Raw genomic sequence first — 13,444 nt, 5'->3', positions numbered from 1 at the left:
AGAAAGCAGAGAGTTGGGGTGATGTATTAGCATGGATAGAGGATTGGTTAACCAATAGAAAGCAGAGAGTTGGGGTGATGTATTAGCATGGATAGAGGGATTGGTTAACCAATAGAAAGCAGAGAGTTGGGGTGATGTATTAGCATGGATAGAGGACTGGTTAACCAATAGAAAGCAGAGAGTTGGGGTGATGTATTAGCATGGATAGAGGATTGGTTAATCAATAGAAAGCAGAGAGTTGGGGTGATGTATTAGCATGGATAGAGGACTGGTTAACCAATAGAAAGCAGAGAGTTGGGGTGATGTATTAGCATGGATAGAGGATTGGTTAACCAATAGAAAGCAGAGAGTTGGGGTGATGTATTAGCATGGATAGAGGGATTGGTTAACCAATAGAAAGCAGAGAGTTGGGGTGATGTATTAGCATGGATAGAGGGATTGGTTAACCAATAGAAAGCAGAGAGTTGGGGTGATGTATTAGCATGGATAGAGGACTGGTTAACCAATAGAAAACAGAGAGTTGGGGTGATGTATTAGCATGGATAGAAGAATTGGTTAACCAATAGAAAGCAGAGAGTTGGGGTGATGTATTAGCATGGATAGAGGACTGGTTAACCAATAGAAAGCAGAGAGTTGGGGTGATGTATTAGCATGGATAGAGGATTGGTTAATCAATAGAAAGCAGAGAGTTGGGGTGATGTATTAGCATGGATAGAGGACTGGTTAACCAATAGAAAACAGAGAGTTGGGGTGATGTATTAGCATGGATAGAGGGATTGGTTAACCAATAGAAAGCAGAGAGTTGGGGTGATGTATTAGCATGGATAGAGGGATTGGTTAACCAATAGAAAGCAGAGAGTTGGGGTGATGTATTAGCATGGATAGAGGACTGGTTAACCAATAGAAAACAGAGAGTTGGGGTGATGTATTAGCATGGATAGAAGAATTGGTTAACCAATAGAAAGCAGAGTTGGGGTGATGTATTAGCATGGATAGAGGACTGGTTAACCAATAGAAAGCAGAGAGTTGGGGTGATGTATTAGCATGGATAGAGGACTGGTTAACCAATAGAAAGCAGAGAGTTGGGGTGATGTATTAGCATGGATAGAGGGATTGGTTAACCAATAGAAAGCAGAGAGTTGGGGTGATGTATTAGCATGGATAGAGGACTGGTTAACCAATAGAAAACAGAGAGTTGGGGTGATGTATTAGCATGGATAGAAGAATTGGTTAACCAATAGAAAGCAGAGTTGGGGTGATGTATTAGCATGGATAGAGGACTGGTTAACCAATAGAAAGCAGAGAGTTGGGGTGATGTATTAGCATGGATAGAGGACTGGTTAATCAATAGAAAGCAGAGAGTTGGGGTGATGTATTAGCATGGATAGAGGGATTGGTTAACCAATAGAAAGCAGAGAGTTGGGGTGATGTATTAGTATGGATAGCGGATTGGTTAACCAATAGAAAGCAGAGAGTTGAGGTGATGTATTAGCATGGATAGAGGACTGGTTAACCAATAGAAAGCAGAGAGTTGAGGTGATGTATTAGCATGGATAGAGGGATTGGTTAACCAATAGAAAGCAGAGAGTTGGGGTGATGTATTAGTATGGATAGCGGATTGGTTAACCAATAGAAAGCAGAGAGTTGAGGTGATGTATTAGCATGGATAGAGGACTGGTTAACCAATAGAAAGCAGAGAGTTGAGGTGATGTATTCACACGGCAGAGGATTGGTTAACCAATAGAAAGCAGAGAGTTGGGGTGATGTATTAGCATGGATAGAGGACTGGTTAACCAATAGAAAGCAGAGAGTTGGGGTGATGTATTAGCATGGATAGAGGGATTGGTTAACCAATAGAAAGCAGAGAGTTGGGGTGATGTATTAGCATGGATAGAGGATTGGTTAACCAATAGAAAGCAGAGAGTTGGGGTGATGTATTAGCATGGATAGAGGATTGGTTAACCAATAGAAAGCAGAGAGTTGGGGTGATGTATTCACACGGATAGAGGATTGGTTAACCAATAGAAAGCAGAGAGTTGGGGTGATGTATTCACACGGATAGAGGATTGGTTAACCAATAGAAAGCAGAGAGTTGGGGTGATATATTAGCATGGATAGAGGATTGGTTAACCAATAGAAAGCAGAGAGTTGGGGTGATGTATTAGCATGGATAGAGGACTGGTTAACCAATAGAAAGCAGAGAGTTGGGGTGATGTATTCACACGGATAGAGGATTGGTTAACCAATAGAAAGCAGAGAGTTGGGGTGATGTATTAGCATGGATAGAGGACTGGTTAACCAATAGAAAGCAGAGAGTTGGGGTGATGTATTCACATGGATAGAGGATTGGTTAACCAATAGAAAGCAGAGAGTTGGGGTGATATATTAGCATGGATAGAGGATTGGTTAACCAATAGAAAGCAGAGAGTTGGGATACATGGTTGTTTCTCTGGTTGGCAATCAGTTGTGAGTTGTGTGCTGTAGGGATTGGTGCTGGGCCTGCCAACAATTCACCATATACATTAATGATCTGGAAGAGGGGACCGAGTTTAATGTATCTAAGTTTGCTAAATTGAGTGGAAAAGCAAATTGTGCAGAGGATATGAAAAGTCTGCAGAGGGATATGGATGGGTTAAGCGAGTGGGCAAGGGTCTGGCAGATGTAGTTGTAAACGTTAGTAAATGCGAGGTCATCCACTCTGGAGGGAAAAATGGAAGATGATTATTATTTAAATGGTGAAAGACTGCAGCATGCTGCTGTGCAGAGGGACTTGTGCATGAATCACAGAAGTTTGGTTTGCGGGTGCAGCAGGTTATCAAGAAGGCAAATGGGACATTGGCCTTCATTGCTGGGGGGGATTGAATTGAAGAGGAGGGAGGTTATGCCGCAACTATACAGGGTACTGGTGAGGCCGCACCTGGAGTACTGCGTGCAGTTCCGGTCTCCGTACTAGAGGAAGGATATACTGGCTTTGGAGGCGGTGCAGAGGAGGCTCACCAGGTTGATTCCAGAGATGAAGGGGTTAGACTATGAGGAGAGATTGAGTCGACTGGAACTGTACTCACTGGAATTCAGAAGGATGAGAGGAGTTCTTGTAGAAACATAAAACATTATGAAAGGGATAGATAAAATAGAGGCAGTAAAGTTGTTTCCACTGGAGGGTGAGACGAACTGGGGCACATAGCCTCTAAACTTCAGGGAGTAGATGAGGAACTGCTTTTTCCAGAGGGTGGTGAATCTGTGGAGTTCTTTGCCTGCTGAAGTTAGTAAACATATCTAAGACAGGGTTGGATAGATTTTTGCATAGAAGGGGAATTAAGGGTTACGGGGAAAAGCCAGGTAGATGGAGATGAGTCCATGGTCAGATCAGCCATGATCTTATTGAATGGTGGAGCAGGCTCGACGGGCCAGATGGCCGCCTCCTTTTGTCCTGTTTCTGATGCTTTTATGTTCAAGTTTGCAGATGATAGGAAGATTGGTGGAGAGGCAGTTAATGTTGAGGAAACAGGTAGGCTGCAGAAGGATTGGGAGAATGATTAAGAAAGTGGCAGATGAAATACAATGATGGAAAATGCATGGTCATATGCACTTTGGTACTAGAAATAAATATGCATTCTCTGCTAAACTGGAGAAAATCTGAAAATCTGAGTTGCAAAGGCACATGGTGGTCCCTGAAGGTTAACTTGCAGCTTGAGTCGGTGGTGAGGAAGACAAATGTCATGTTAACATTCATTTCAAGTGGTCTGGAATCCACGAGCAGGGATGTGATGCTGAGGCTTTATAAGGCACTGGTGAGGCCTCTCCTCGAGTTTTGGGCCCCCCATCTAAGAAAAGATGCGCTGGCATTGAAGAGGGTCCAGAGGAGGTTCACAAGGATGATTCTGGGAATGAAAGGGTTGTCATACGAGAGCGTTTGATGACTCTGGGTCTGTACTCGCTGGAATTTAGAAAGATGGGGGGGGGGGGGGGAATCTCATTGAAACCTTTCTAACGTTGAAAGGCCCAGACAGAGTAGATGTGGAAGTATGTCTAGGACATCCTCAGGATCGATGCGGACAGATTTCTTTAGCCAAAGGGTGGTAAGTTTGTGGAGGCAGTGCTGGGTGTATTTAGGGCATTGGACTGAGGGAGGACAAAGAGCAGAGCGGAGCGGAGCGGCCGGCCGGCCGGCAAACGACGCACGCGCAGTTCCAGCACGGTCAGCGCCCTCCCATTTGAGTGACGGCTGAGTGGGCGGGGTCGCGAGGAGCGCATGCGCACCGACGTATGTCGGGAGGATTGCCGCCTGAGCCGGGGTGGGGGGCGCCGCCGACGCATGCGCAGCGCTGCGGGAGCCTGCAGCCATCTTCCGTGGCGGCCGAAGAGGAGCGGGCGGTCGCGGCGAGATCGCGGTAAGCGGAGCGGAGTCGTGCCGAGCCGAGCCGAGCCGAGCCCTGCCGAGGCCTCAGAGCCTCCGCTCCTCTGCTCCCCACTTCGGGAGCGGACGTGCTCGCAGCTGCAGGGCGGGTTCCCGCTCGCGTGGGATTGTGGGAGGTGCGACCGCCATTTCCCTCAGGATTCCGTTCTGCACATCATCAGACCATCAAATGAAGGAACAGAATTGGATCTGCCATATCACCATGGCTGATATATTACCCACCTCAACCTCATTTTCCTCATGTACCCGTAACCTTTGATGCTTTTACTAATCATAAACCTATGAACCTCCACTAAACCTATACTCCCATGTCTTGCCCTGTCTATGGCAATAATTCCACAGATTCACCACCCTGTGGCTAAAGAAATTCCTTCTCATCTCTGTTCTAAATGTACGCCCCTCTACTATGAGGTTGTGGAGACTCTCCAAAGGAAACGTCCTCTCCACATCCACTCTGTCAAGGCCTTTCATTGATAGGTTTCAATTAGATTCCCCTAATTCTTCTAAACTCCAACCCAAGACCTTTAAATGGCCCTCATAGGTTAACCCTTTTATTTCCAGGATCAATCTTGTGAAACAACTTTGGACATTTTCCAATGTCAGCATGTTTTTTTTTTAGATAAGGGGCAGGAAACTGCTCATGCGGTCTGACCAGTGCCTGAGAAAGTCTCAGCATTATGTCCTTGCTTTTATATTGTCGTCCTCTCAAAGTGAATGCTAACTTTCCAATTGCCTTCTTCACCACCATTAGGGTTAGGGAATCCCACAGAACTCCCAAGCCCCTTTGCACCTCTGGTTTCTGAACGTGCTTCCTGTCTGGAAAGTATTCCTTCTACCAAACTGCTTCCCTACACTATATTCTATTTGACACTTCTTGCCCATTCTCCCGATCTGTCCAAGTCCTTTTGCAGACTCCCTAGTAGTGTTGAGTCCGTACACACAACATGTACTGCATGACCCTTTTCCCTTGCACTTACACAGGGATGGAGCCGGCGGAGGGGCCCGTGGGCAATGACAGCAGTGAGGAGAGTGGCAGCTACCGGTGTTCACTGTGTGGTAAGCTCTTCCGGTGGGCCTGTGTGTTGGAGTCACACCAGCGCTATCATCGGGGCGAGCGACCCTTTGAGTGTGACATCTGCGGAAAGGGCTTCGTCACCTCCAGCAACCTGACCGACCACCGGCGGGTCCACAGCGGCGCCAAGCCCTTCGGCTGCCCTGTCTGCGGCAAGAGCTTCGTCTCGTCCAGCAACCTCATTGCCCATCGGCGCACCCACACTGGAGAGCGGCCCTACAAATGCACCATATGTGGCAAAGGCTTTGCTGCCTCGCCCAACCTCGCTGTGCACCAGCGTACACACACCGGCGAGCGGCCCTACGGCTGTCGGCTGTGTGGCCGCGCCTTTGCCGAGGCAGGCAAGCTTTCAAGGCACCAGCTGACGCACGGCGGTGGCGGCGAGCGGCCCCACCGCTGCTCCGAGTGCGGCCGCGGTTTTCTCGAGTCAGGCAAGCTGGCGCAGCACCGGCGCACGCACACCGGCGAGCGGCCCTTCCGCTGCGGCGCCTGCGGCAAGGGCTTCATCGCTGCCGGAAACCTGGCTGCCCACCAGCGCACCCACACGGGCGAGCGGCCCTTCCGCTGCTCTCTCTGCGGCAAGGGCTTCGTCACCTCCAGCAACCTGGCCGCCCACCAGCGTACCCACACCGGCGAGCGGCCCTTCCGCTGCCCCCTCTGCGACCGCGGTTTTGTGGAGTCGGGCAAGCTGTCGCGCCACTTGCGAATCCATACTGGTGAGAAGCCGTTTCAGTGTGGCGCCTGCGGAAAATGCTTCACCCGGGCCGTGTCGTTACGTGCCCACCAGCGGCTCCACACTGGCCCCTCAGAGGGCCCCTGAGCAAGCCGGTCTGGATCAGGCAGCCCTGCATTATTGAGGATGTGTCTCGTGCAATTCTGTGCTCTTTTGGAAACTGACTGGCAGAATTCTGCAGATGTTTCGACACTGATGTCTGCAGCCATTTGGAGGGGCTGTTGGGTGATGAGGTGGATGCTGTGCTCACAGACTAACCCCTCCCAGGGACATAGAGAATGTTTCCGGGACACCACGAGATTTGATTAATAGTGATCCACAGGTCGTGGGAATTGATGGTGAGAGGCATTGTAATGTAGACGCCGATGAGCAATGCAAAACATTCAAACAGTGTGGGATTCTGTTAATATTTACGGGGTGTCCCCGGGGAGAGTGTTAATATTTACAGGGGGGTGTCCCCGGGGAGAGTGTTAATATTTACAGGGGTGTCCCCGGGGAGAGTGTTAATATTTACAGGGGGGTGTCCCCGGGGAGAGTGTTAATATTTACAGGGGGGTGTCCCCGGGGAGAGTGTTAATATTTACAGGGGGGTCCTGGGGAGAGTGTTAATATTTACAGGGGGGTGTCCCCGGGGAGAGTGTTAATATTTACAGGGGGGTCCTGGGGAGAGTGTTAATATTTACAGGGGGGTATCCCCGGGGAGAGTGTTAATATTTACAGGGGGGTCCCGGGGAGAGTGTTAATATTTACGGGGTGTCCCCGGGGAGAGTGTTAATATTTACAGGGGGGTCCCCGGGGAGAGTGTTAATATTTACGGGGTGTCCCCGGGGAGAGTGTTAATATTTACAGGGGGGTCCCGGGGAGAGTGTTAATATTTACAGGGGGGGGTTCCCGGGGAGAGTGTTAATATTTACAGGGGGGTTCCCGGGGAGAGTGTTAATATTTACAGGGGGTGTCCCCGGGGAGAGTGTTAATATTTACGGGGTGTCCCCGGGGAGAGTGTTAATATTTACAGGGGTGTCCCCGGGGAGAGTGTTAATATTTACAGGGGTGTCCCCGGGGAGAGTGTTAATATTTACAGGGGGTGTCCCCGGGGAGAGTGTTAATATTTACGGGGGGGGGTTCCCGGGCAGAGTGTTAATATTTACAGGGGGGTCCCTGGGGAGAGTGTTAATATTTACAGGGGGTTCCCGGGGAGAGTGTTAATATTTACAGGAGGGTTCCTGGGGAGAGTGTTAATATTTACAGGGGGGTCCCGGGGAGAGTGTTAATATTTACAGGGGGGTCCCGGGGAGAGTGTTAATATTTACAGGGGGGTTCCCGGGGAGATGTTAATATTTACAGGGGGGTCCCGGGGAGAGTGTTAATATTTACAGGGGGGTCCCGGGGAGATGTTAATATTTACAGGGGGGTCCCGGGGAGAGTGTTAGTATTTACAGGGGGGTCCCGGGGAGATGTTAATATTTACAGGGGTGTCTCTGGGGAGAGTGTTAATATTTACAGGGGGGGGTTCCCGGGCAGAGTGTTAATATTTACAGGAGGGTTCCTGGGGAGAGTGTTAATATTTACAGGGGGGTCCCCGGGGAGTGTGTTCATATTTACAGGGGGTCCCTGGGGAGAGTGCTGATATTTACAGGGGTCTCTGGGGAGAGTGATGATATTTACAGGGTGTCTCTGGGGAGAGTGTTAATATTTACAAGTGGGTCCCGGGGAGAGTGTTAATATTTACAGGGGGGTCCCGGGGAGAGTGTTAATATTTACAGAGGATGTCCCCGGGGAGAGTGTTAATATTTGCAGGGGGGTCCCGGGGAGAGTGTTAATATTTACAGGGGGGGTTCCCGGAGAGAGTGTTAATATTTACAGGGTGTTCCCCGGTGTGTGTGTTAATATTTATTGGGGGGGGGTTCCCGGAGAGAGTGTTAATATTTACAGCGGGGTCTCTGGGGAGAGTGTTGATATTTACAGAGGGTGTCCCCTGGGAGAGTGTTAATATTTACAGGGTGTTCCCCGGTGTGTGTGTTAATATTTATTGGGGGGGGTTCCCTGGGGAGAGTGTTAATATTTATGGGGGGGGTCCCTGGGGAGAGTGTTAATCGTTACTGAGGGTTCCCGGGGAGAGTGTTAATATTTACAGGAGCTCACTGGGGAGAGTGTTAATATTTACAGGGGGTTCCCCGGTGTGTGTGTTAATATTTATGGGGGGGGTCCCGGGGAGAGTGTTAATATTTACAGGGGGTTCCCCGGTGTGTGTGTTAATATTTATGGGGGGGGTCCCTGGGGAGAGTGTTAATCGTTACTGAGGGTTCCCGGGGAGATGTTAATATTTATGGGGGGGGTCCCTGGGGAGAGTGTTAATATTTATGGGGGGGGTCCCTGGGGAGAGTGTTAATATTTATGGGGGGGGTCCCCGGGGAGAGTGTTAATATTTACAGGAGCTCACTGGGGAGAGTGTTAATATTTACAGGGGGGTCCCTGGGGAGTGTGTTAATCGTTACTGAGGGTTCCCGGGGAGAGTGTTAATATTTACAGGAGCTCACTGGGGAGAGTGATTTGTACTGCGGCACTCTGAACAAAGACGTTTCAATAAACTGCCCATAAATCTGAGATGTTTTAAACTTTATTTGTTTACAGTTTTGTTTCTCTTGCTGTTGTGCAGTTAATCTCGTGTTGATCTTATCTGCAGCTCAGCACAGATCTGTCACTGTATTACACTGGTGTGCAGTGGGTTGAACCTCTCCGACAGGGAACGTGTGTGTGTGTGTAGAGAGAAAGCTCTCAGACAGGGAACATGCTGAGACCATAAGACATAAGGCACAGAAGCAGATTTAGGCCATTCAGCCCATCAAGTATTCTCTGCTATTCCATCGAGGCTGATTCTGGATCCCACTAACCCCATATACCTGCCTTCTCGCCATATCAGGGAGTGGAGGCCAATTTTCTGAATGCTTTCAAGAAAGATCCCAAGATAGCGGAGTCAGGGGATATGGGGAGAGGGCAGGAACGGGGTACTGATTGTGTATGATCAGCCATGATCACAGTGAATGGCGGTGCTGGCTTGAGGCTCGAAGGGCCAAATGGCCTACTCCTGCACCTATTGTCTGTTGTTTATATGCTTTGATGCCCTGACTGATCAGGAATCGATCAACTTCCGTCTTAAATATGCGAATGAACTTGGTTTCCACCACAGTCTGTGGCAGAGCATTCCACAGATTCACTGCTCTCTAGATAAAACAAAATTCCTCCTTACCTCTGTTCTAAAGTTTTGCCTGCAATCGTGAAGCTGTGCCCTCTGGTTCTGGGTACCCACCAGCGGAAACATTCTCTACACATTCACCCTATCTAGTCCTTTCAATGGGATCCTCCAAGTTCCAGTGAGTACAGGCCCAAAGCCGCCAAACACTTAACCCCTTCATTCCCAGAATCATCCTTGTGAATCTCCTCTAGATTCTCTTCAATGACAACACATCTTTTCTGAAATAGGGGGCCCAAAACTGTTGACAATACTCCAAATGTGGCCTGGCTAGTATCTTATAAAGCCTTAGCATTATCTCCGTAGAACACCACAGCACAGTACAGGCCCTTCGGCCCTCCATGTTGTGCCGACCCATATGATCCTTAAAAAAAGTACTAAACCCACACTACCCCACAACCCATTTTTCTTTCATCCATGTGCCTGTTCAAGAGGCTCTTAAATACCCCTAATGTTTTAGCCTCCACCACCATCCCTGGCAAATCATTCCAGGCACTCACAACCCTCTGTGTAAAAAACTTACCCCTGATGTCTCCCCTAAACTTCCCTCCCTTAATTTTGTACAGATGCCCTCTGGTGTTTGCTATCGGTGCCCTGGGAAACAGGTACTGACTATCCACCCTATCTATGACTCTCATAATCTTGTAGGCCTCTATCAAGTCCCCTCTCATTCTTCTACGCTCCAAAGAGAGAAGTCCCAGCTCTGCTAACCTTGCCTCATAAGACTTGTTCTCCAATCCAGGCAACATCCTGGTAAATCTCCTCTGCACCCTCCCCATAGCTTCCACATCCTTCCTATAATGAGGTTTTTATATTCTGCTCCCCTTGACATCAATACCAACATTGCGTTTGCCTTCTTTACCACAGACTCAACCTGAAAATTAACCTTCTGGGAGTCTTGCACGAGGACTCCCAAGTCCCTCTGCACCTCAGATGTGTGAACTTTCTCCCTTTTTCGATGATAGTCTGCAGTATTGTTCCTTTTACTGAAATGCATGATCATACATTTCCCAACACTGTACTCCATCAGCCACATTTCTTTGCCCATTCTTCCAATTTGTCCAAGTCCTGCTGCAATCACATTGCTTCCTCAGCACCACCTGTCTGCAGACTTTGCCATAAAGCCATCAATTCCATTATTCAAATTATTGACAAACAATGTGAAAAGTAACGGTCCCAATACTGACCCCTGAGGAACACTATGAGTCACTGGCAGCCAACCGGAACGGCCCCTTTATTTCCACTCTCTGCCTTCTGCCTGTCAGCCATTCTGCTATCCATGCCAGTATCGTTCCTGTAATTCCATAGGATTTTATCTTGTTAAGCAGCCTCACGTCTTCTGAAAATAAAAGTAAATGACACATCCACTCTGCTTGTTACTTTTTCGAAGAACTCTTGTCTGGCGAGATTTCCCTTTACGGAAACCATGATTACTTTGACATATTTTATCATTAGCTTCCAAGTTCCTTGAAACCCCACCTGAGTAATAGACTCCGACACTTTCCCAACCACTGAGGTTCGGCTAACTGGCCTATAGTTGCCTTTCTTTTGCCTTCCTCCCTTCTTAAAGAGTGGATTGATATTTGCAATCTTTTAGTCCTCCGGGACCATGCCAGAATCAAGTGATTCTTGAAAGACCATGACCAATGCATCTGTTATCTCTTCAGCAACCTCTCTCAGGACTCTGGGATGTCGTCTGTCTGTTCCAGGGACCAGATGGCCCCTTGAGTTTGCCCAGCACTTTTCCCTTTGTAATGGCAATGGCACTCACTCCTGCTCCCTGACACTCATGGACCTCTGACACACAGCTAGTGTCTTCAACAGTGAAGACTGATGCAAAGTACCCATTAAGTTCCTCTGCCATTTCTGTGTTCCTAATTACTACCTCAACAGCATCATTTTCCAGTGGTCCAATATCAAATCTCACCTCTCTTTTCCTCTTTTTTTCCCCTGAAAAAATTTTTAGTATCCTGCTTTATATTACTGGCTACTTTACCCTCATATATTTCATGTTTTTACTTTTTACAGCTTTTTCAGTTGTCTTTTGTTGGATTTTAAAACTTCCAATTATCCGATGTCCCTTTTGCTGCTTTGCATGTCCTTTACTTGTCTTTTATGCAATGGTTAACTTCCCTTGTCAGCTATGGTTGCCTAGACCCGCCTTTTGAGAACAATTCTTTCTGTGGGTCGTATCTATCTTGCACCCTGTGAACTCTGCTCTGCTGTCATGCCCACCAGAATCCCTCTCCAACCCACCTGGGCAAGCTGTTCTCTCATTCCCTTTATTCCATTGCCATACTGATGCATCTTATATCTCTCAAACCCACCTGGGCAAGCTGTTCTCTCATTCCCTTTATTCCATTGCCATACTGATACGTGTGAGTTATACTACCCCCTCTGAATTCAATCATATTATAATCACTACCTTCTTGTGCTTCCTTTACGTTAAGCTCACAGGTAAGATCTGGGTCATTGCTCAAGCAGAAGCTGCTCTAAAAACCATCTCGTAGGCTTTCAACAAATTCCCTCTCTTGCAAACCTGATTTTCCCAATCCCCTTGCATATTGAAGTCCCCATTACAATCGTGATATTAACCTTATTGCATGCCCTTTCCAGCTCCCTTTGCAATCTCAACTCCACATCTTGGCTGCTATTTGGAGATCTATATACGAATTCCATAATGTTTTTTTACTGTTGCGATTTGGTAACTCCACCCACAAAGACTGAGCATTCTCTGACCCTACGTCACCTCTTTCTTCAGATGTAATTCCATCTGTTACCAACAGAGCCACACCACCGCCTGTGCCTTCCTGCCTGTCCTTCCAATACAAAGTGTATCCTTTGATATCCTTTGGCCTGCAGAAGAACTATGACCATCTTTCAGCCCCGACTCAGTGGCGCCCACAATGTCATACTGACCAATCTCAAATTGTGCCACGAGTTCGTCCACATTATTCCGAATGCTACACGCATTTAAATACAGCACCTTCCGTCCTACCTCATTTTGTCTGCATTTGTACCCAATCATTGGCCAGTCCTTGCAGATCTTGCTCAATTCAACAACAAGGCACAAAGATGTGTCCAGTTCTGGCTGGCCCATGATAGACTGTCCGTGGACACGACCAGAAGGTGGTCATCGACTTGTAAACCTGCTGGTTCATCCTCAGCTCGATCACACTGGCTCCCATCCCCCTCTCCTAGCTCCAGTAAACCTGCTGGTTCATCCTCAGCTCGATCACACTGGCTCCCATCCCCCTCTCCTAGCTCCAGTAAACCTGCTGGTTCATCCTCAGCTCGATCACACTGGCTCCCATCCCCCTCTCCCAGCTCCAGTAAACCTGCTGGTTCATCCTCAGCTCGATCACACTGGCTCCCATCCCCCTCTCCTAGCTCCAGTAAACCTGCTGGTTCATCCTCAGCTCGATCACACTGGCTCCCATCCCCCTCTCCCAGCTCCAGTAAACCTGCTGGTTCATCCTCAGCTCGATCACACTGGCTCCCATCCCCCTCTCCCAGCTCCAGTAAACCTGCTGGTTCATCCTCAGCTCGATCACACTGGCTCCCATCCCCCTCTCCTAGCTCCAGTAAACCTGCTGGTTCATCCTCAGCTCGATCACACTGGCTCCCATCCCCCTCTCCTAGCTCCAGTAAACCTGCTGGTTCATCCTCAGCTCGATCACACTGGCTCCCATCCCCCTCTCCTAGCTCCAGTAAACCTGCTGGTTCATCCTCAGCTCGATCACACTGGCTCCCATCCCCCTCTCCCAGCTCCAGTAAACCTGCTGGTTCATCCTCAGCTCGATCACACTGGCTCCCATCCCCCTCTCCCAGCTCCAGTAAACCTGCTGGTTCATCCTCAGCTCGATCACACTGGCTCCCATCCCCCTCTCCCAGCTCCAGTAAACCTGCTGGTTCATCCTCAGCTCGATCACACTGGCTCCCATCCCCCTCTCCTAGCTCCAGTAAACCTGC

The 13,444-nt window shown here is 48.6% G+C and overlaps 1 protein-coding gene and 1 long non-coding RNA gene across 2 annotated transcripts; both read left to right on the top strand.

Annotated features, from left to right (window-relative positions):
* The first annotated feature begins 4,259 nt into the window (after positions 1–4,259).
* Positions 4,260–7,117, top strand: LOC132390611 (zinc finger protein 239-like). The gene is made up of 2 exons (XM_059963211.1): positions 4,260–4,391; positions 5,399–7,117. The coding sequence occupies exons 1-2, from the start codon at positions 4,316–4,318 to the stop codon at positions 6,307–6,309; spliced, it is 987 nt and encodes a 328-aa protein (XP_059819194.1). The 5' UTR covers positions 4,260–4,315; the 3' UTR covers positions 6,310–7,117.
* Positions 7,118–7,675: 558 nt separating this feature from the next.
* On the top strand, positions 7,676–8,826 carry LOC132390608 (uncharacterized). The gene is made up of 2 exons (XR_009510951.1): positions 7,676–8,538; positions 8,737–8,826. It is a non-coding gene; the product is annotated as an uncharacterized LOC132390608 (long non-coding RNA).
* The last annotated feature ends 4,618 nt before the right edge of the window (positions 8,827–13,444 follow it).

The sequence above is a fragment of the Hypanus sabinus genome, unplaced genomic scaffold (genome assembly GCF_030144855.1).
Source record: "Hypanus sabinus isolate sHypSab1 unplaced genomic scaffold, sHypSab1.hap1 scaffold_986, whole genome shotgun sequence".
Classification (NCBI taxonomy): Eukaryota; Metazoa; Chordata; class Chondrichthyes; order Myliobatiformes; family Dasyatidae; genus Hypanus; species Hypanus sabinus.
The sequence above is the reverse complement of the archived record's forward strand: the minus strand, read 5'-3'. Positions and strand labels throughout refer to the sequence as shown.